The sequence below is a fragment of the Syngnathoides biaculeatus genome, chromosome 2 (genome assembly GCF_019802595.1).
Source record: "Syngnathoides biaculeatus isolate LvHL_M chromosome 2, ASM1980259v1, whole genome shotgun sequence".
Taxonomy (NCBI): Eukaryota; Metazoa; Chordata; class Actinopteri; order Syngnathiformes; family Syngnathidae; genus Syngnathoides; species Syngnathoides biaculeatus.
The window spans coordinates 18,098,718-18,116,636 of NC_084641.1; the positions used below are offsets into that span (position 1 = coordinate 18,098,718).

General features: G+C 40.5%; 1 protein-coding gene across 5 annotated transcripts in view; it reads left to right on the plus strand.

The window, feature by feature from the left end:
* Positions 1 to 17,919, plus strand: part of plekhg5b (pleckstrin homology domain containing, family G (with RhoGef domain) member 5b) — a 75,858-nt gene that overhangs the window by 19,783 nt on the left and 38,156 nt on the right. For 3 of the 5 annotated variants that reach the window (XM_061838831.1, XM_061838802.1, XM_061838811.1), the window contains one exon: positions 2,092 to 2,168. Coding sequence is in view for 3 of the 5 variants with exons in the window: in XM_061838802.1 (XP_061694786.1) it covers positions 2,092 to 2,168 (77 nt within the window). In the remaining 2 variants the exon portion in view is untranslated. Of the gene's footprint in view, positions 1 to 2,091; positions 2,169 to 8,394; positions 8,626 to 9,054; positions 9,129 to 17,919 lie in introns of those variants that run through there. The other 2 variants (XM_061838820.1, XM_061838840.1) reach the window with 2 other exon arrangements.

Below are 17,919 nucleotides of genomic sequence, written 5' to 3' on the forward strand. Positions count from 1 at the left end.
CGTTAACTAACTTGGTTGTGGATGTCAACACTAGTCTACAGATAATAATAACAATGACATTTTGTCACATAGTCGCTTATTCTTGGGCTTATTCTTGTATTGTCTTTTTGCATTGCAAAAGGAAGATTAGCCAAATATTCACTGTAGTTCCCCAGGAATCCACCTGTTGTTTTAGTACACATGAGTAAAAAGAATAGTTTCCATTGGCAAATACCTCATTTTACGGCGAGTGGCATAGATTTGATTCTCCACTGTCTCTCTAGTGTGCGATCTCATTGTGCACTGTCACGTGTGCTTCGCGTATAGCTTGTGTTAGGTTTTGGCTTCATCAGCACTGCTGAGTTGAGGAATTCTAATGAGTGAGTGAAAGAGAGATGGAGAGTCATTGAGAAGAAGGGGGCACTGTCCATTTATGTATGTCAGAAATTTAGCGAGATTTGTTCCATTTAGCAGGTGCAACACTTATCTATAAGTATCACCACAACAGAAAAGAATTAATCCATGTCTTCAAGGTGCTCTATTTACAGGTTTAAACATATTGTACTGAGCGGATGTAATGCATAATAATGCATAAAAGGGATTCATAGCCTCGCCTACATTGAGGAGAGCTTTTAGAATTATAAATGGGCTTGATAATCACTTGTTAAAACATTTAATTTGTAAAATTGACAGTTTCCTGAGTGTCCTGTGCCGCATTACAACAAACATTAGCGGTACAGTAGATATATTATTGAACAGTATGACATCAGCTATGATTAGAAGTTGAATAGACTTCCACTATGGGATAACTCCAAGACTCTAAGTAGTAGTATTCTTATTATTACACTAGAAAAAACAAGTTCATAATTTTTTCAAATACCCATCAATAGGTTCATTTTTGCTATTTGGGGTGGAGATTTTTGTTGCATCTTTTCCTGGAATGTGAAGAAACCTGCTGCCCAAAAGCAGTGTTAGACCGTATTTTTTGGGGGAGAAAGCGTGGCTTTTCTCTCTGTATTCCGGTTTCCTCCCACATCTCAAAAACATGCATCATAGTTCTGTTGAAGACTGCCCATAGGTCTAATTGTGAGTGCGATTTGCTCACAACCATTTCAGGGCATACCCTCGCCTCTCACCCAGAAGGTGGCTGTGATAGGCGACCATATTGAGGCTAAGCAGTACAGAAAATTTATGGATGGATTGAAGTCGACTGAAGACTGGATTTCCCTCGTCCTCCCAACAGGGCCACAGCCAGCCATGAGTTCTGCACCAATTAGTGTTTCTACTCCCTCATTCCATGAGAACCTTTGACCTGTTGGCGTAGCTGTGGCCAAGTGGATGACTCAGAGAGACTTTTCATGTGGAACAAGGCCTCGGGTCTTCTATTTTTTTTTTTTTCCACTTGGCCTAAAAATGTCTTCATGTTTGAGCTGCGACCTGTTGAAAAGTCCTTTACCTGAGACTTAAAAAAAAAAATAGAAGAAGAAGAAGAAGAAGAAACATTATACTCTATTGTATTCTGCTTCTTTTGAAAGGGGACAGGTGACACAGACATATTCTGACCACCCTTTGTGCAAAGTGAGCCTTTATTATCCAAGTGGATAAATGTGGCTTTATGTTATCTCATGTACGGACCCACACAAGACGTAAACGTAAGGCCGTTAATCACTCACTCAATATTGACTTGTGGAGTAGCTTTTGGAGGTGTATTTAATAACAGTGATTTGCTATCGTGGACCATGGAGTCAGTGCACTTTGTGAAAGCAAATGGAGCTAGAGCTTGCCTCTCTTTTGCTCCCTTTTCTTCCTGTTCTGTCACTCATTATTCATGTCCCTCTGATCTCCTCCCTTTAGTGTGCCCTAACCCCCCCCCCCCCCCCCCCCCCCCGTTTGTGTTTACTCTGTCTCACTTTGCTCTCTCTTGCTGCTCGGTCACTCTTCCTGCCCCCTACTCCAACTCTGTCCTTACATAAACAGAGTTGGCGAGTCCAGGCCGTATTTTTAACTGCTTCATTAACAAATCGGTGTTCATGAAAACAGGTGTAATTTGATTAATATTAGGTGATTTCTTTGTGTCAATTATGTGAATTTGTTGGTTTCGTTTTGTTTCAGATGACAAGCCTGTGCAGGAGGATGACTGGGTGGTGTGCCAGCACCCTGAGTGCCCTGACCAGCGCAGGGCTGCAAAGGTAAGACCTCTACAAGTTAAATGGCCTTTTATACACAATGTAAAATTAGTCTCAAAAGAGAGAGTGGAACTTTCCAGAAGAGATATACAGAATAAAAATAGATTTGCCTGACTTCAGTGCAGGCAGTGTCAGTTGAGTTCCCACTCAGTGATCTGTGAATGTGAGAGTGAATGGTTCACTGTCTCTACACTATATGTGCGTTACCACTGACTGGCGACCATTCCCTGGGTGTAGTCTGCTTCTTGTCCAAAATCAGACGGGATTGACTCCAACTCCCTGTGACCTTCAGCAGGATAAGTAATATAGAAAATGGGTAGATGGAAAATTACAAACCCCAATATATAAAACTTCAATATAAACACAATCCAAAGCTATATTATATTTAATGTTCAAACCGATGAACGTTATTTTATCTTTTTGCCAATATTCACTCATTTTTAATTTGGTACCTGCCATGTCGCTTATTGAGTGTTCTTTTATGGATTCATGGCTTTACACGATACATCAAACACTCACAGCCATTTCATAGAAATTTTCCGAGATTTGCAGACTGAGTGGGTAAACTGAAGATGCAAGAACCACCCTGCACATGACGACACCCTCCTCTGTTGCTTTACTCATCAGATTCAGCAACACTAAGGTTCATCTACAAGGTCAGGCTGAGGGCTATAGCTGATGTGTTTCTTTTAGGCTGTTTAAAAGGGGTGTCAGGCCTCTTGTGTCCGGCCAGTGGACCGTTTAATGAATTAGAGCTTTGAAGCCGCCAGTTTTGACAATGGGAGTCTGGCCAGAAGACGGAGGGAGACAGACTGTGCCTGCACGCTGCTTGTTTGTTTTGGTTGCTTTGCTCCCTCCTGCCACCTCCGCCCTGCCATCATGTGGATTTTACCCTTTTTGGTTGAGTAGTCCTTTCTGTAGAGACAAAAAGACTAGAAAAGGTGGAAAATGCACACTGTTGTTTATACTTTTTCCACCATGGGTACAGCAATAAAGTGGAAAAAGAGTCAACCAAAGAACTTCAACGTGAAACCATCTGTTAGCCGACATTGTCGCATCCCTCCTATAGGATATTTATCTGAGAGAGTAAAGTTGTCAAAGTTCAGAACCGGTAGATCAGATTTTTTTTCAAATGCAGTTGCTGTCACTTTTGTACTAGAACAATAAAAATGCAATACATAGCAACAATTATATTTTGTATACACCAATCTACATAAACTAATTAATTAAAATTGTGCGTTGCAAGGGGAAAAATTGTGACGTTCAGCAGTTTTGTCTGTTGCAGTCAGAATTTGTCCTTTTTTGTGGCAGCCCAAAACCAGACCGTGATGGAGGTACAGGGTACTGATTTGATGACTGCTGTGTAGAACTGTCTCAGCAGCTCCCGTGGCAGGCTGTGCTTCCGCAGAAGCTGTAGGAAGTACATCCTTTGCGGGCCTTTTTTGCGGATGGAGTTGATGTTTGGAGAGTCATTAGTGTGTGATTGAATGGATTGTTCGAGAACATTTTCATGACTTTGTGCATACCTTATAAACTAGCTGACCTTTAGCCTCATTTTAGCTCAGATTTCTGACAAAACCTTGGATTTGTACTTTGCGTTTTTATTTTAGTTAAATAATAAACAGGATCCAACATTAACAGTCGTCCAATTGCCTGGTGACGACACTGTGACAGGCCACAGTTAAGCGAAGAGTAACCTACTATTAAAACAAATTAGGAGGTTATTTATTAGGTGTCTAGAGAATAAGTATAGCAATAAGTGACATGTCACACTTAACTAAAAATGAGTTTGAAGATGGGCTTGAATTTGTCAGTAATTGTAAAAATAGTATAGTTCTATGCTTGAGAGGTCATGGAAAGTTTCAAATATGAGTGAGCCTTAGTGAAGATATTTTTCATTATTTTATATTTTGAACTTATTTTTCTGGTCTGACTCACATTGCTATGGGCCTTTTGAGAATGTGATATTTCCCACTGTCACAATTACTTATGTTACTCCTGAATTCATGACTTGGAGGTGTGAGGTAAGCGCAGGAAACCCCTAACCCCACACCTCATATTTATTCTTTATTTCTGGACTATTACGGTAAGAAAAGATTTATCATCAGATTATGTACTTTTCATATCGTTTGATCTTCAGAGTTATGCATCAGTTTCAACAATCCTTAAATAGAAAACGGGCACATTGCAGTGACCAAACTATAGTCCTGCCGCTGGATTTATTGTTCTCCCCAAGAGCAAAGTAATTGTGTATTAGTTAGACAACTCTTGGGCAAAGTTGGACATCCATTGCATCTCATCTTACTCACTTCTTAGACATATTTTATCACTTTTGCTGGGTTTGTTCAAAGATCCGTCCAATAAACTTCCATCCATTTTCTGAGCCGCTTATCCTCACAAGGGTCGCGGGCGTGCTGGAGCCTATCCCAGCTATCAGGTAGATGGCGGGTACACCCTGAACTGATTGTCAGCCAATCGCAGGGCACATGGAGACAGACAACGGCCGCACTCACAATCACACCTAGAGGCAATTTTAGAGTGTCCAATTAATGAATGTTTTTGGAATGTGGGAGGAAACCAGGGCACCACGGTGGCGCAGTTGTAAAGCCTTGGCCTCATAATTCTGAGGTTCAGGGTTCAATCTCAGCCCCGCCTGTGTAGAGTTTGCATGTTTTCCCCATGCTTGTGTGGGTTTTCTCCGGGCACTCCCGTTTCCGGTTTGTGAGGATAAGCGGCTAAGAAAATGGATGGATGGAGGAAAACTTCAATCACACACAGGTGCCTCTCCTTGGTATCTTGTTGCTCTCATCACTTTGGCAAGTGTGCTTCCTTGTGTTTCAAAGATATTTTGTTGTCAGTTTGGATTACTTTGCTGTAGGTTACTGTAAATCCACAATATTAAAAACCACCTGCAAGCTTTATTGGGAGGGATATAGTTTGAGTTTAATCTCAAATTCAAGCAATCATTTTTTAATGATTTGTGCTAGTTTGTGCTTGGTGCTAGTCCCAGCTTGCTTTTTTTTTATTTATTTTTTTTGCCTACCCCATTCATCCTGTGAGCATCAACAGAACAGGACCAAACAAGACCAGTTGTAACGTTTGGCTTGCCATGGAAACAGGCCCATCCCGCCAAACAGCTGGGTTCCACAGATTTGTGTGTTGTCACAGTTGTCTTCTTTGCGTCACAATTTGGATTCTGAAATTTCAACTTTTCTTATCGTAGCAGATTGTTTTTAAACCCTTCAGTTCTGCCCCCTGCCAGTTGTGCTGACAGAGATCATCCTAAAGCAATGGGACCAAAAAGGTACAAGAATAGCCAATCAGTGTGTAGTGACATGTGATGTGACGGAATGGCTTCTCACTCATTTGCGCACGGGGGCTCGTTGAGATGTACCACAGCCTCTCGCAATGTAGACTTTTGTACTTTCTTGGCTGGATTATCTAATTCAGGTTAGCAAAAAAAGTTACAAAGATGTAATTGGAAAGCTGTCTAATTCAAATCTAGGGTAAAGCTATGGAATGGTGGCGTGACCTATAACCAGACATCTACGTGGCTGAGGTTGGAATTGTTAATAATCTCTCCTATATTTTTGATTGACTGCACTGAAATTAAACTATATTCAAGTAATTGCTAGTAGTTTGAAAACTGAATATTGTTCCTTTTAATAATACCAATAAAGCAGATTCTGATTAATGTGCATTTTTGTAAAGAAACATTATGGATATGTAAACCAGCTACTTGCTCTCTCACTTCTTATCCCAAAATCTATACACCAACTCTTTATATGTAGGTGTTTGTGTGGATTTTGAATGTGTAAGTAATATGACTCTTGGGACACAGTGGTTTAATTTTCATATACGGTACTCAAACATTACAAACACTACACCAACACTGTCCACCATTGTTTATTTGGTTGTCTACACTTAATAGATGTGTCCAATGGGCAACCATTGTCTGTTTTATAAAGAAAATAATTAATTTTCCAAAGCCTTTTTCAAAAATTAATTTTCAAGCAAGAACATTTGATATTTCAGCTGGCCTTATCTTAATTAACTAACTATGAAAATCATTATTCTTTTGTTTATTTGAAGCATATAAAACCAAATGTAACACTGGAAAAAAAGATTAAGTTTGAATTGCGACGTCAACATGCTCCAACAAGCTCTCCGCTTGTCTCTTAGATGACACTCACACACTTTGTCAGCTGCGCATTAATCAGAGTTTTCTGCCAGTTAGTACTTTTCCAGACATTGATGATGATGACGATGATGATGATAATGAAGATGACATTGCAGCTCAACTTCGTCTGCCAATATGACACATAGAGAGAAGCCCAGGAAAATGTTTGTTGGAAATTTTATATACAGGTTTGAACATGATTCCGACAGTTTAAACCTGGAGTTAAGTTTGACTGTTAGTAAAATTTATTCAAAATCTGAATAAATGAATCATCAACCAGATCCTGGAACAATTACTCTACATTGTATACGATGTCTTTACAAGGAAATCTAAATCACGTCAATTCACCCCCGCATGAGCATCCCGGTCAGGATTCAGGAAGCATTGCAACAGATGGGGAATAACAGGAGGAGGCTACATGACTGGTCCGCAAAAGAAAACGATCCTTGTATGGGTTCACTAGTCCTGATTCAAAGACTTAAGAGAATGCTCCAAGCGAGGAGGAGTTAAGATAACAAGCCCTGCCCCGAGCCCCAAAAAACAAAACAAAAATACAAGTTGACAATCATGTTTTGTTCATGTAAGCTGCATCTTAATGTGATGTTAATACTGCCTGGCTTGGCTACAGAGCCAGTGGAGATTTTTAAAACTCAAAATGTATGACTATGGCTTGCCAACTTCAACACACTTACTCTACAAAATTGAAGCCAACCAAGCAACCAGCCTACCGACCAAGAATATGTGGAAAGTTTCAGCATTATCTTGGGTTAATATTTGCTTTTAATCCTGGGTCTGTTCACTGTTTCTCTTGCTGACGTGCTCATCCTTGTTATCCTCACACTACTGCTTTCCTTTGTTTTCCCTTACACTGAACACTTCCTGGGAAGACTTGGTGGAATTCAAAGCTCATAGTCTGTCAGGGGGTTAATGCCAAGGTCGGGTCGCCGACGCAGGCCCCCCACCCCAACTATTCATTCCTCCCCCAACAATGACATTGCCAGTGGGGTCTAATCCTTCACGGTAATTGCATTGCTACCCTCCACTCCTTTTAAGAGTCGCCTCCTCTAATTAATGCCGACCGTGGGGGACACAGATTCAACAGGTCGCTTTATTTTGAACAACTGATGCGGGGGGGGGGTTGAGGCATTAAGAGCCATCCGTTCCTTCACCTTACTTCAAACATGCGCCGTGCCCTCCCATGTCTGCCTTGGGGGCTCCCCGTTGTTTTGTGAGCTAGCTAATTGCGAGGGATTTAAATGTAGTCATCTCGGATTTGCTTGAAAAACAAAGGGGTGGTCTTACTGCACAGCGCTTTATCTAAAGTTAGAACTTGACGTTAGGAATGACATCACTTCAAAATTCTTTAACTGCTACATGTGGAAAATAGCACTCATTTTGACATCAAAACATCAATGCCCATTTCCTCCATGGCACGACTGTCAAAACGAGGTAGTAATTCCAGTATTGCCATGTTCCAAGCATGCTGTAGCCACGATACCAAATACAAATCAGACATGGCCTTAAATCATTAGACTGCCTCATAGTGAGCATGGTCTTTTGCATTACCAAATATGGTTCCTTGTGAAATGCTAAGTGATAATAGAAAAAACGGGATGTCGCTAGGTATAATAGTTGTCATTGTGCAGTTAATTCACTCTTCAGATTTTGCCACACAAGACCATTATAATTATCAACCAGCTGTTCTATAACTTTTCCTTGATATTTTCATTACAGACTGCTGATCAAATCTGATTTCAGTCAATTGTGACCCATGGCACAACTAGAACATCACAGTTTTCCAGTTTGTATGACAAAGACATTAACTTGAAAACCAAATGAAATCCTAAATAAAACCAAACAAATATACAAGTAGAGTTTACCTTCTAAGTCGGGGTTAAAGTGACGTGGTGTGGTGTGGATCAGCCAGAATTTTAGGGAGCAAAAATGGGAGTTGACATGAGTCAGCGTAGATGTGTGTGAGCTTGTGTGGGTGTGATTGGGAAGGTGGGCGGATCCTATGACTTTCTGCCTGTGTGTTAGTGTTTGTTGCTGCCAGACTGCTGTCATAAACAAAGTGAAGACATCCCCTGTCATCTTTGCTGGATCAGCACGATCATACGGGCCAGGAAGTGAGTGAGACTCTTCTTACACGCATAAGAGCAAGGTTGAATCAAGTCAGAACCAGAACTCTGAACTGTCCTATTGGACCTCGTCAATATTGATAAATTCTTCCGCCGAAACTTGGAAGGCTGTCTTTCTGGGAAGTTGCCGTTTTCCATGGTAGGTAACCATTGAAAATGTACTTCATTTTGATTGCAGCATGACTTTTCATTGAGCTTCCATTCATTCTGAGTAAAACTAAAGGCAGGTGTATGACATTAGAGTTTACAATGGCAGCTTTTGTTTTTCCACGTTTGAGTGGAACAGCACTTTGTCTGTTTTTCTTCCAAACTGTGAATATTTCACATCTGCTTCTTATATCAACACACCAGCCTCCCTCCTGGCGCACACCACTCTTCCCCTCTTCCCCTAAACAGTAAAAAAGTTTCAAACAAATCCTTCTCTGTGTCAAATTTGGAACAGCTCTTATCCAAATCAGCAGTCAGTGTTGGGATTTGAATATTCCTTGGCCTTGTGCAGTGCACCATCCCCCACACCCACCCCCCACCCCTGTCTGTCTCTGTGCCTGCCCTCAGGGTATGGACAGAACGGCAGTTTCTACAACATAGACTGTGCGAGTAGCTGTGCTACTACACTTGACTTTGTTTAAACCCCAGCTGCAGGTGAGTGGCACTTATGTATTTAACTCAACTCAAAGAGGATTTTAATGTAAAGAATCATCCTTCAGTGTGTCAGTTTTTTTGCATGATGACAATCGGACAGTTCAACGTAAATCTAGAAATAAAGTTGTGGAACGACCAGCTAACCGATAGAAGAGCTGTGGAGTGGAGCTAAACGTTTTCTGAGGAAAGAACATTAGTGCGAGTTACAACACATCTTTTGCCACAGCAGGCAATCAAGTTCACTAAAAAAGGTGTTGCGATGCTTCTTGTTGGAATGTTTTTCTTTTTTCTTTGGCAACAGTCTGACAAATGTGTATAATGTGTATAATTTCCACTTGAGGTGATTCTGTAGTGATGGTTATTGGGACGACTTCATGAAGGCAAAGTGTCAAATGTTGTTGGTGTTCATTATAGCCAGAGGACACTTAAAATGCAGTGGAACTTCAGTGGAAAATCTTACCCAAAATATTGCCCTGGATTTTGTATTATTCTTCGCCTCACAAATAATTGACATCAACACTGAAAGGGTTAATTGAGGTTTTTCTAGCAATGGCCAAACACTTGCTCCGTGAATTACATACTATTAATTTTTTCTCTCCAGTTAACCTGGAAATTATTGGTAATTGTTATTGGTAGCCTGTTCACATTGTTTTTAGGAAAAAAAGAAGAGAAAGTAAAAGCAAAAGCAAACGTTGATAATGTTAATCGTGTTTGTAATTTCGCTGTGCAGTTTGGCTTGGCTAAAGGTGGAACAAAGAAGCAATAAAGGCAGCCAATTTGGCTAAAGGATTCACAAAGCAAAGACCTCAAAGAAAAGAAGAATTTTGTCAATGGTCACATTGTTTGTACAGGTTCCCCTCAGTGGGCCATTATGACCATGAAACTATATAAATGTTTCATCAACTGATCATAAAATTAGATACAGTGTACACAACTAAATGTTGAATAACGAGTTTTGAAATCAGAAGTCAAGAATAGTTTATTCAACTATTGTTCCAGTTATTATAAAAAGTGGCAGGGTGCCCCCCTCCCCCCAAAAAACCAACACTTCAACATTATTTATTGCATGTTACGATGTGAAATTTTACTCCAGATGTTGACGCAAATTATTTTCTTTCCCGGCCACATGAAATGATGTGGCCGGCCGGTTATTGCACCTGGGCTGCTAGATTGATATCCCTGCTATTTGGTTTTAACATATCCATTTCAAACGATTTTAATCTGAGAGTTGTTGCTTGAGGAGTGTGTTAAAGTTGTTTAGTTGCTTGTCTGTAGCATGCATTTTTAGTAAATACTTTATCAGTCTGTTGTGTAAGCACTGTATTGATGTTGTGCTGTACTAATCCATTATTTTGACTGATTATATTTGGGAGTTCGCCCAATCAGTTTACATGTGTTTTGTGGACTTGGAGTAGGCAGTCGACGGTGTCCCTCAGGGAGTCCTGTGGTGGGTGCTTCGGGGGATTGGGTACCGAACCCCGTTATACAGGCTGTTCGGTTCCTGCATGACTGGTGTCAGAGTTTGGTCCGCTATGCTGGCAATAATACACACTTGTTTCTGGTGAAAGTTTCACCCCGTCAAGGCTGCCCTTTGTCACCGATTTTGTTCATAGCGTTTATGGACAGAATCTCTCTGCAAAGCCTAGGCATAGAGGGTGTCCAGTTTGGTGGCCTCAGCATCGCATCTCTGCGCTTTGCAGATGATGTGGTTCTGTTGGCTTGATCTAGCCATGATCTCCAATGCTCTCTGGAGGGGTTCACAGCTGAGTGCGAAGCGGCTGAGATGCGAATCAGCACCTGCAAATCTGAGACTATGGTCCTCAGTCGGAAAAGGGTGGCATGCCCTCTCCACATCAGGGATGAGGTGGCTCGGGCATCTGATTCAAATACCTCCCATACACCTCCCGGGTGAGGTGTTCTGATCAAGAGACCCTGGGAATGACCCAGGACACGTTGGAGAGACTACGTCTCTCTGCTGGTCAGGGAACGCCTCGGGATCCCCGGAAGACCTTGATGAAGTGGCAGGGGAAAAGTAAGTCTGGGTGTCCCTGTTAAAGCTACTGCCCCCGGCACCTGACCTCAGATAAGCGGTAGAAGATGAATACATGAATGATTATATTTGGATCCAGGGAAAACTGCTTCAGCACAAGCTAATGGGGATGTCAGCAGCAGCTGCTGCTTGAGACACTTATTTTCACTAAAAATACTTTAGCTACAACACCAAAAATAGTCTACGTCCAAAGCAATGTAGCATATGATCTTCAGCACTTACTGAAATTGTGATCAGCCATTGATTTTGAGTTGATTCACAACAAACAATGTTAGCATGTGCTCGACCCATCTAATTTTCCGGGGTATACTGAGACCAAGTGCGTTGTCAGATTTACAGTACTTCAAACGTCAGAGGGGGGGAAAAAAAAAAAGAATAATAATAGTGAACAATGTCTATATAGTTTTCCATGACTCTGTCTGCAGGCTTTCTTTAAGTCCCGTTAATGTTTAAGGGCTACATCTCTGACAGTAGTGAATACACTATAAATACTCTCCATGTTCTATACAGCTGTATATAATAACACACGTGCATAATATGTTGTCACATTTATATTTGCATTGTTGGGCAAGAGTTCCATAACTGCAAGCTAACAGAAACGGGAAATATACCACTTTTTTTTTTTTGTTCCCCGCTGAAGAAAATGGGTGCCATAGTTATTTTACAATTTTAACCTTTTAAATATACTCATCTTTGTTGCGACATCATCTAATTTTGACATACCAGTTCATTGGTGTGAGTGGGATGGCTGCAATCATCTGGCTTGAATCCAAAATGGTCCTACATCGGTGCGGTGCTATTTAGGCTTTGAACTAATTCCATTTATGCTGCTCAACTTTCTATAAGTAAGGCTAAATATTGTACTTGTACTTCTTACACTACTGTCTGCTGAAAATACATGAAACCTACAATTATGCATCTGGGACTTTTTGTTGCTTTTTCGTCCTGTGAACTAAAAATGAATACGTACCCAACCATGACTTCTGTAAACTGTTACAAACTTACTATGCATAGCTTTTTTTTTTTTTTTTTACTTGAAAAAAAAAAAGGCTCAGAAGTTGCTCAGAAATTAGTGAGTGCAGTGTTATTTCTTCCTAAAAATGTTTTTTTCACTTATTTCATTGGTATACTGTATTTTTAACTCAATATGTATAAAAAAAATATAAACAGAACTTTGTTCTAGACCTGGAACAGATTAGTTCTATTTCATTTCAGTTAATAGGAAAGATTGCTTTGGCTAGCAAACATTTTAGTGAATGGAGTCTTGGAATTAATTAATTTTGGCAATCAAGTTTCTGTTTGCAAATGTTTCAATCTCAAAACAAATTAATTTCATAAACTGAGGTTTCACTCTATATGGAACCTTGCCAGCTCTAAAGTCACAGTTTAACCCACCGTGTTAGACTTCAGATCAGTGAGCTTCAGAATGCATCGCATAGCCAGTCCCATACAACAAAGTGTTACTCTGGCAACATAGGAAAAGTGGTACAAATGTTTCTGTTTTGGCTACATTGTACAATAAGGCAACGTTAAGTCGTCAATGAGAGAAGAACAAGCTGCATTGATCACTGTCTCACAGCTTGTGTAATATCCCCTTCTTTAAACAGTGACTAGTTCATAGTAAGACTAAATCGCCAGTGCCTGTGCTTGTTGCTGCCAAATAGTCGACTCAGTTTTTCCCCCGTTGATCAAGACACTTATGTTGTGTTTCAGATGAACCTTTTTTTAACTGCATTTCAATACGAAAGTTTGCCATTTCCCAATCTGGGAGAATCTTATTTTTTTGTTATGATGCGTCACCGACCAGATGATGATGGCATTATTGAGAGAGTACCGTAGTTCATCTTAGACACTGAGTCGCATAAATAAATTAGCTTCACTTAACTCATGTTTTTTAATATCTTTTTGTGAACACATAGATGAATACAATTTCTTATAAGAATAAAAAGTGAATTTGCGTGAGTGTGTTATTTCAGAAGTATGAGTAATGCTGGTGGGCGGCACGGTGGTGCGGCTGTAGAGCCTTGGCCTCACACTTCTGAGGACCGGGATTCAAATACCGGCCCTGCCTGTGTGTAGTTTGCATGGTCTCCCCGTGCCTGCGTGGGTCTTCTCCGGGCACTTCAGTTTCCACCCAAATCCTGAAAAACGTGCATTAATTGGAGACTCAAAATTCCCCCTAGGTGTGGTTGTGAGTGTGACTGGCTGGAAACCAGTTCAGGGTTTACCCCGCTTCCTGCCCGATGACACCTGGGATTGGCTCCGCCTCTCCCGCGACCCTCGTGAGGATAAGTGGCTCAGAAAATGGATGGATGTCAAGATGGTGCCCTTGGCAATAATCACTACCCAAAGCACTCCAGTTTCCCCCCTCATCCCCAAAACATGCATTAATTGGGCACTCTAAATTGCCCCTAGTTGTCATTGTGCGTGTGAATGTTGTCTGTCTCCACATGCCCTGCAATTAGCTGGGCACGTGGCATTCCCCCGAACCTTGCGAGGATAAGTGGCTCAGAAATGGATGGATGGATGTTTCTTCAAATTTTACCCATGGAGTATTGAAAAGTTATGATTGACGACCTTTGACATACAGAAGAGAGAATTTTTTTTTCCATTTATTCCGAACAAACTGAATTGAGCCCAGCGTCCAGATTGTGTGTGACATCAGCTGCGTTATTTTGCAGATGTAGACTCAACAGATGGACTCGGTCTCTCATGGTCCTTTTGTTTTCACCTTGAAGGATCAAACACAAGTGCCTCTGTTTGAGTAGCTCCACATGTGCTGGGCCACAATCATGTTGTTTAACGTAAAGCAGGTGCAGCCTGGCGGCCAGTCGCGTTGCATAAGCAGCCCTCAGGTGCATCTGCTGGGCCCTGCTCAACATATGGTCTCTTTATTGACGATAAATCAGACAGGGATGTGACCTTGCTCGCCCTCTCCCTTTGATCTCAGTTAGCTCGAATCGGACAAATTTGCCCCTCTAAACAGTTGTGCCGAGGTGAACTGCAAATGCTTTAGTGTTTAGGCTGCTCCAGCAAACTCTTACGAGGGCCTGTTGGGTCTTGTGTTCTGCTCCCGAGGGGACTATGCAGACTGTCTGTGAGACAAAAGTGGGGGAAAGTTACATTGAGCAGACACACCTCAAAGGCTCGCCATGCAGACTTTGGTAATGTGCTCTGACAGTTTGTAGTGATTGATCTGGACCAGTCAAACAATGTGCAAGGCTCCCATGCATATTCTGACAGGTGCTCAGAAGACTCAGAAGCTCCTCAATCGGCTCCTACGATTTTGTTTTGCGCTGAAAATAAAATTGATCAGAATGGATAACACTATTGATAAACGTTTGAAGTGTTGCTGAAGAATTAGGTTGGATTGACACAGCAGGTCACAATAGCCAATTACTGATTATCTGCTAATATTCCTTTATTTTGTCTTCTTGTATTTTTTTCAATTGCTCTAGATCTGATGTTTTTACAGTGAAACTAATATAACCCACATGGACAGGTCAAATAAAGCTAAGCAACTTGTACTGACAAATAAGAGAAATAAAAATAATATAAAATAATCCAAATGATTTAATTATGCACTGACTTTCCCCCCATATGCTCAACACACAAGCAACATCTTACATTGTGGTAGTCCTATGCAATTTTAGTTTACCTTCTTCTCCTTTTGGCTTGTCCTGTTAGTTTACCATATTTACATATTAATGTTCTATTTGTCGCTACTGTACATCATTTGCATCATATGTACATTATGTGGTTCTGCTGTACCACTGCATCATATTTAATGCTCTGTTTCTAATGTCCCTAGTGTAGTTTCATCATAAAGTTTATTCAGAAGAAACAAATGTAGCCCTGAATATTCACGTTGATCGTGAGAGAGAAGTATAACGTGTTGTGCCCTACCCCATCTCACCACCACAGGCTCTCCTTCTTGGACCGGACAGACACAAACATGCACACTGTGAATGCATATTGTTACATAAGTGCAAGGTGTGCTCTGGCAGCACAACCCGTTCTTTGAGTTTGGAAGGAAAATGGCTCTGTTTGACACAAGCAAACCACGATGTTGGCTTTTGCGCACTGAAGCTGCTTGGTGATGTTGATTGACAATTTTTTTTAAATTTTATTTTATTTTTTAAAATCTGTCCTCCTCAATGCAATGTTAATCCGCAGGCTGTTTTACAGTGAGAAAAATAAGTATTTGAACACTGAAAATTTGCAAGTTCTCCCACATTGAAATCATGAAGGGGTTCGACATATTCATCTTACATGCATGTCCACTGTGGGGGTCATAATCTATCCATCCATCAATTTTCTTCACCGTTTATTCTCATGAGGGTCGGGGGGAGTGCTGGAGCCTATCCCAGCTGTCAACTGGCAGGAGGCGGGGTACATCCTGAACTGGTTGCCAGGCAATCACAGGGCACATGGAGACAAACACACTCACAATCACACCTAGGGGCAATTTAGAGTGTCCAATTAATGTTGGATGTTTTTGGAATGTGGGAGGAAACCGGAGTACCCAGAGAAAACCCACGCAGGCACAGGGAGAACATGCAAACTCCACACAGGCGGGTCCGGGATTGAACCTGGGACCTCAGAACTGTGAGGCCAGTGCTTTACCAGCTGATCCAACGTGCCGCCGGTCATAATCTAAAAAAATAAAAGCCGGTAATCACAATGATGATGATTGATTAATTGATTTGTTTTGATTGATTCAAGGATTTTTTTTTTTTAAACAAAATATTTATTTGTATGTTACTGCTGCAAAAGTATTTGAACACCTGCCAATCAGCAAAAATTCTCTTAGTCTGCCTCTAAACCTACACTCCACTTATTTTCTAGAATAGAGACACCTGTTTGAAATCATTCGCTGCATAAAGACACCTGTCAAAGCTGAGCGAACCACAATGGATTTAAGCAAGGAGATAATTATTAACTACGAAAATTGGGTGAATGTTTATTTCAGCTCTTGCTAACTCGTATCGTATGGCTAAGTGAACTATTTTGACTAGTCCAAGGTCCATCCATAAAAATATTTAGGTTTCCCATCACTCAACCGACCGTAAATATTCAAAAGCAAATAAAATCGCCGAAGTCTGCATTTTTAATTTATTTTATTTTATTTTATTTATTTTTTTTACACGAAGGGGACATCAGTCTGGACAAGGGAGGTAACCCAGGTCCTGTCTCAAATATTAACCAACCAGGAAGTGATTTTTCTTGCAGTCTGCCTCACGCTATCAGGTATCTTGGCGGACGACGTACCATTTTCTTTCTCACTTATTTTAAACGTTGAATAGATCGTGCGTAATAAGTTGAGAAGGGTGAGCCCTGATTTAACACTCCAGGATGCATTCAAACAAATTGCCCCGGAAGAATTTGGAGATGACATGCTGTCTGAGATGGAAGCACTGCGACTGGGGCAAACACACGGTGGCATCCAATGCGAATGTTCTCATGATTTTGAGACATTACTTTTCGATCCAAATCTTAATATAGTGATTTTTCATTTGAGGAAAAATGCCACTGCTGACCGGTCCAAAATGGGTGCATTTGTCACTATAGTGGCAGCTGTCAAGAAAAAGTCAAGACCTTTCCTTCCCGTTAAAAAAAAAAAAAAAAAAAATGGTGATCTGGGAAACCACTGCCTTTTTAACAGTGCTGGTAGAGGTCGACCAAGCCAGCACCCCATTCCCAAGTTCAGTATCCTAAAGAAGCAACGTATGTTATCCAGGTATGCACGTCAGTGATTTTAAATCAGTATTGGGAAGTTGGAGATATGAAGAAATAAATATTTATATAATTTATAGCTAAAACGTAAGCTACATTAACGCACTGAATATATTTATTGGTAGTATATGGGCCAAAATATTTGCAGAATATCATGGAATGGACCCTTGCAAAAACAAAACAAAAAATTCCTGCCTACCTACCTTCTCATTTTTTTTCAACTGTTGTTACTGGAAACTAAAATATTTTTATGGATGGCCTAAAGAATAAAAATGTAATATAAGCCAGGTGATGTTGTCAAAGGAGTGACTAGCATGAGAAAGTAAAGGCCACAGAAAAAAAAAAAAAAATGGAGAAGCTACTGGAAGATTATCCTCTCAAGTCATTTTGGGTGACTTCGGCATAACATGTTCTACCTTCCCACTTAAGTCCCTCCAATGCCATCACATCATGACCAAAAAAGTAAATGGTACACAATTACATTCCTTTTAAGTTTATTTATTTATTTTTGAGTGTATGTGTCTTTACATTAATTAAAATGGGAATTTACTTTTTGGAGGTTAGGAACAGATTAAATTAATTGACATTATTTCTGATGGAAAAAAATGTTTTGAAGGTTGAACAAATTGGACTTTGAACACTTAAAAAGAATGAATAATATTTGAACTCCGAGGTTGCACTGTACTTATTTCCAGCATAATAATAAATACATTTTTAAAGAAAAAAAATAATACATTGTGATTTCTGTATTTTTTTTTTTTTTTTAAGTGTCTCACAGTGGATATGCATCTAAGATGTTTCAGACCCCTCGATTTCAAAGTGGGAGAACAAAATCGCAGGATTTTCCTCACTGTAATTGAAATTTTGTTCTTGATTTTTGACTTGTAGGTTAGAACAAAATCACCTAAGCAAGGCTGTTCCAGCTTTTTGGTGACACAGCACGTTCTGTGTTGGAAGAGTTTTCACATGGCGTTTGGTTTTGCTAACTATCGTGACTTACCATAT